At 32.5% G+C, this 5,864-nt stretch overlaps 2 protein-coding genes across 2 annotated transcripts; one reads left to right on the forward strand and one right to left on the reverse strand.

Annotated features, from left to right (window-relative positions):
- The first annotated feature begins 710 nt into the window (after positions 1 to 710).
- Positions 711 to 1,744, forward strand: LOC107191249 (protein canopy homolog 3). Its single transcript, XM_015580238.1, has 5 exons — positions 711 to 830; positions 908 to 1,034; positions 1,115 to 1,249; positions 1,324 to 1,488; positions 1,560 to 1,744. The coding sequence occupies exons 1-5, from the start codon at positions 725 to 727 to the stop codon at positions 1,705 to 1,707; spliced, it is 681 nt and encodes a 226-aa protein (XP_015435724.1). The 5' UTR covers positions 711 to 724; the 3' UTR covers positions 1,708 to 1,744.
- A 2,471-nt stretch (positions 1,745 to 4,215) lies between these two features.
- Positions 4,216 to 5,562, reverse strand: LOC107191250 (28S ribosomal protein S33, mitochondrial). The gene is made up of 2 exons (XM_015580239.1): positions 5,019 to 5,562; positions 4,216 to 4,236 (listed from the first exon to the last, which is right to left on the reverse strand). The coding sequence occupies exon 1, from the start codon at positions 5,501 to 5,503 to the stop codon at positions 5,159 to 5,161; it is 345 nt and encodes a 114-aa protein (XP_015435725.1). The 5' UTR covers positions 5,504 to 5,562; the 3' UTR covers positions 4,216 to 4,236; positions 5,019 to 5,158.
- Positions 5,563 to 5,864: the final 302 nt, after the last annotated feature.

Raw genomic sequence — 5,864 nt, forward strand, 5'->3', positions numbered from 1 at the left:
CTATCACACAAAATAAGCGATATATTTAAGGTGGTTAAGTTACGTGAAATACCCTGTATAACACTTCATTTGTGCTAATAATACTCAGAATTCATGCTTTATCGGTAACGTCGGGTATTGACACTAAAATGGTAAGGGGGCTTCTGACACCCTCGAAGCACGGGACAGAAAATTACATTGCATGTAGGTCTATTCGTATATCTCGTTTGTGATGTAAACAGACGTAGTAGTGTGGCAGAGCTCACGAACAGGATAAAATATGTTTGTGTAGAATACTCACGGGAGGCATGGAGAGGGTAAACGCTCGCGCGGTTATCCCACGATTCTGGCATTGCACTCTCATTTTCTTTCTGATACTGCTTCTGCTTTGATACTATTAGAGCAAAGTAATTTGTCATTTTTATCATGTCACACCAAATAGCGAAAGTAAAATGTTAATTGATTGTTTTAACTGCTATTAACCTTGTGATAAGTTTTTTATATAATTTAAGAAACACTTATGACATTTGAGAAGTACGTGGACATAAATTGAAATTGACATTACAGGTGTTTCCAACAAGATTACGTGGAAAATCTTGATATGTTTATAATAATGTCAATATGAGGAAGTAAAGACATGATTAGAAGTGGGGTTGTCGATTCATAAGCGCGAATAAATAGTTTCATTCATTCCGTAATTAAATACTTGTATCTATTTAGTAGTCATTGGAATAGTGATCAAACAATGTATCTTTTGATACGAATTCTTTTAACGCAAATACTATTGGCGTACTTTGTCATTGGTAGTCCAGAAGAAGAACAAGGTGTTAAGTATGCAAATAAATGTGAAGGTAACTTCATTCAGTGTGTAAAAATAATTGTATAACCTTTTCTCCTTCACATTGTTATATGCTAATTTATATTATAGTTTGCAAAGTCGTTGCCATGGAATTGGAGGCAAAATTAGATGAAACTGGAAAAACACACGATGTACTTGAAATTGGGTATTCAGTTGATGACGTTTTGCCTAAGAAAAAAAAGGAATACAAAAAATCGTAAGTTTCATATACCTATTTAAAAGGTATACATTATAATTATTTATGTTGGAACATAATTTGCAAATTTTCAATTATAGAGAATTACGTTTAGTGGAAAGTATGGAAGGTCTTTGTGAAAGAATATTAGATTATAATATTCATAAGGAACGCTCAGATAGTACAAGGTTTGCTAAAGGAATGAGTCAAACATTTAAAGCACTCCATGGACTTGTGTAAGATATTTTTCTGTAGTAGTAATCCATTTTTTATGACCTTGAAAGTCATTTGTATCATCTTATGTTGATAGAAATAGAGGTGTTAAAGTTGAATTAGGAATTCCATTCGAATTATGGGATAAACCTTCAGTAGAAATTACAACTTTGAAGACTCAATGTGAAAATTTACTTGAAAATCATGAGTCTGACATTGAAAATTGGTACCATAGTCACCAAGGAGAAATTCCTTTAATTAGGTATTTGCTAGTATTTTAATAATTTTTAAATAACTGAATTTCAATTAATTATACAATATTCATTTTCTTAGATATTTGTGTTCAGAACGAGCTTTAAAGGGTGGGTATGATTCTTGCCTGGAAGAAAAAAGTGATCATGGGAAAGGTATTAAGGATATAAAGAAAAAGGAAAATGCACCTAGTAAAGAAAATGAAAAGGATATGAAAGAAGAATTATGAATTATTAAAACAAACGTTTTACTAGTTTTTTATAATGCCCAACACAAATTTGTTATACATCTTTGTAATGAGTTTCATTATAATTTGTGTCTAGTCTGTAAATAATAAAAGTTTTGCCAACTACCTACCAAAATCTGACTATATATTTTTAACTATTTTTTAATAAATAATTTTATGTGCAATAAAAATTGTGTTTGATGTTTTTTTCTTTAATTTTATTATAGTGAGAATAATTTGAAGGTAGGGACCTAGTGACAAAAACAACAAATGTATTTTACTATAATAAATATGCCAGTGTTTATTTTGTTCCTCTTACTTTCAATTGTGAACGAATATGAAACTATATTGCTTAGAGGGCAAACGATGGACAGTTTCCTTGGTTATTACAATTTCAAACAATAGCACCATTTAGTAGAGTACTTCTTTCATCAGATTGGGTTTGAACTGCTGTACAATGTGTACAGGACAAGAGAAATGTATAATATTCTCTACTTCTAATATGTACTAAGGACAGTGTAGTAAAGTTACATTTTCATTTTATTATAGTCTATTATTTTGTTTGGTACTAGGCTAAATAGAACTGGCTCTAGACAATCAGTATCTGTCAAAGCTGCTTATACAGGATGAGTCTCGTAACGTGACGACTTCAAATAACTCGTAAGTTATTTGTTGTACAAAAAAATTGTTCAAATAAATATTGCATGGTTTCCAGGGTGGCATACAGCGCTGTAATCTGTTTTTTGTTATTTTGCTTCTTTATCGAGATATGAGGGTCATCTTCAGTTTCTTAAATAGAATGCTCAATATTTTATCCCAAATTCGGATAAAGCACCAAATTCTGCGTAAAAAAGTATTATACCAAAGAGGGCTTAAAATTAATAATTCCTGAGATATTTTCAAATTAATAATCTTCTATTAGGAAACACGACTTCGTTTACGACGACAAGTCATATTTGTAATAAACACGTTCTTTGTTAGATGTTAGACATCATCTATATGAGATGTAGCTGAGTTTAGTAGCTCGGTAAACGTAAAAGTAAGTTGTTCAGTAACAGAGAAAAGTGCAATATGATAACTGTTTATGGTGCGTGTGATGAAAATGCTATGAGAGCTAAGATATTATACCAAACTTAGTAACCTGATCGAAATCAGCTATCACATTTTAACTTTGTAAGGCTTCGTAAAAGGCTTCAAGAACATGGCAGTTTTAACGTACAGAAACGTAACTGTCGTAAAATTGTAAATGATGAAGGATGTCGTACTTCTACCTTAGCAGCTGTTGCCCATAATCCACACATCAGTACACGGCTGATTTTGCGTGTTCGGGTATTAGTCAAAGCAGTGTTGGCGGATTCTTCATTCGGATAACATTTATCTGTATCACTTGTCAAAACATCAGAAGCTAAATGGACGAGATTTTGAGAAACGCGTAGAATTCTGTGATTGCTTGTTGCACCAGATGAAAGATTCGAATGGTACATTTGTACAGACTGTTTTATGGATTAACGAAGCCACGGTTACAAATTGTGGATATTAATACAAAAAATATGCATTATTGGGCAACAGAAAATCCACATTGGATTCGTGAAATTGATCACCAACAGTGGTGGAAAGTGAATGTTTGGTGCGGCAAAATTGGTCACTAAATCATTGGACCGTACTTCATTGAAGGATCATTAACGGGTCAAACATTGATATAATATTGATATACAATATACCGTGTCTAATACGTCAAAGAATGTGGTATCAACAGGACGCCTGTCTAGCACATTATGCACGGCAATCGCGGCAAATATTAAATAGGATGTTTCCTAATTGCTGGATCGGACGTAACAGTAACATTGCTTAGCCAGCTCGCTCGCCGGATTTAACGCCGCTCGATTATTTCCTTTGGGGAACATTAATAAATGAAGTTTATCGCGAGCCATCAACGATGGCCAAAAATATGCGAGAACGTATTATTAGTGCATGTGCTGCATTAACTGCAGAAATACTAGAAAAAGTTCTTCGTTCACACATAATCCGATTACGCAAGTGCATTGATTGTAATGGACAATACTTCGAACACCGCTTGAAATAAAACTTGTTGTACAAATAATACGGTGTAATACTTTTTTTATGCAGAATTTGGTCCTTTATCCGAATTCGAGAAAAATATGAGGCATTCAATTTAAAAAAACTGAAGATGACTCTCATATCTCGGTAAAATGTAAAGTAACAAATAAGAGATTACAGCATTGTATACCCCCTGGAAACCATGCAACATTTGTTAGAAAAATTTGTTCGTATAACAAATAACTTACGAGTTATTTGAAATCGTTATGTTACGAGACTCACCCTGTATATATCCTGACTATGATGCCTCCTCAATTTTTCGCGATCGGGATTACGACATAGCTCTTTTGAAACTTATTGAACCATTTAATATGTATAATGATAAAATAATCTTACCAAGTATTGTACCAGTCAACTGTGACAATGATTATATATCATATTAAATTTTTGGGTGGCAAAATTACATTTCATCATCTTCAAAAGTTTTTGTAAAGTCCATACAGTGTCAAGAAGTAATAGATAATTCCTGGAAATTATGTACATATATGATAAAAACAAATGAAAATTACACAAATGTGTTCTATACAATGGTTGAATTTAAGAATGAAATGAAAGCTTGTGCTGGTAACCCTGGTTCTCCAGGTATATGTGAAAATCAGTACTGCGTAGTAGCATACTTGGCATTGCATCACAAACAAATTTCTCTTTAGAATGTGAAGATGTACCAAGATATCTTCATCTTGGTGTATTTATTGAACATTTAATGCTAAGTTATATTGTTAGAACTTCATATTTTATTGATTAATATATTTCTCTGAAGGAATTACAAATATAAACAATCCAATATTTCATGAGACAACAAAAATTATCAGACAGAGGATACAAATATGCATTTACAAAATGTAATAAAATTATGTCCTGAAATGTCAAAACAAAATATAAACATATCCCATTTCGGGAATAAATTATACGTGCCTGATTTAAATAATCAAAATGACATACATCCATTTTTTTCATGATTTTTATTATTCAAATTATGCACATATATTAACATAATCTAGTAAGAGGTACAAAGAATTTGGTTAAAAGTTTTCAAACACAGATTGCAAAGAACTTGAAAAAATATGAAAAACTGAATAGTCCAAACAGGTCTTTATTATGTAATAATAAAAATATTGATACAACCACAACAGAACCTAATGATCAAACAGAACTCAATAGTTTTTAATTTTTTTACCATTTAATTTTAAGGATACAACAGCTTCCTGCTCCAGCATTACTACAAAATGTAAGAATATCTGTTTCCTAATTTATATTTCGATATTCCTTTGGAATATATGTTACACAAACTTCATGAAATGATGTCATGGGTTATATTCAAATACATAATATATATTTAACTTTTCTCTTCCTTTTTCTCTGTTTTCGTGTAAGTCCATTTCTTTTTACCACGTAGTTCTCTTAAACGGTCATATTCTTCTATAAAATCTTGATGCTCATCTCTGTATAAACCATAAAGTCTGAGATTTTTCATTAATATATCAATTTCTGTGTGCCTTGGGTAATAGTCAACTATCTCATCTCGCTTGTGTACTGGTTTTTCAGAGAACAATTTTACAACCTTCATTGATTTTGAATTGGTATCTCTATATACTTCACCGAAAATTTTATTACTCAGCTGATTCATACGCTTAGCATAAACTGTACCCACTTTTGCGAGATCCAAATATTTGTTATTCATGTTGAAATATTTACAAATGTGCGATTAATCTGTTGCGTGTCCTATACAGAAGAGTATAAATAGAGGTTATTTAGGTTAAAAGCAATACTAACCAATCGTAACTGGAGTATGCGTAAAACCGTGGACATATATTGACCTATAGAAAGAACAGTGTCTTTTTCTGCTGGGTTGTGTCGAAAGACGGAAGGGGATGACTATAGACATATATAGACGGAGGCTCCGTCACGGAGCCACAGCCGACTCTCACTATGGCGAGGGGACCATAGGATTGGAGGGGAAAAGGCAGCGGTCGTTAGAGCTACCACCGACTAGGTATAGAATAGACCTATCATCCAATGCTTTTTTCTGTCCCACGTTCATA

The sequence above is a fragment of the Dufourea novaeangliae genome, unplaced genomic scaffold (assembly GCF_001272555.1).
Source record: "Dufourea novaeangliae isolate 0120121106 unplaced genomic scaffold, ASM127255v1 scaffold259, whole genome shotgun sequence".
In the NCBI taxonomy this organism is placed as follows: Eukaryota; Metazoa; Arthropoda; class Insecta; order Hymenoptera; family Halictidae; genus Dufourea; species Dufourea novaeangliae.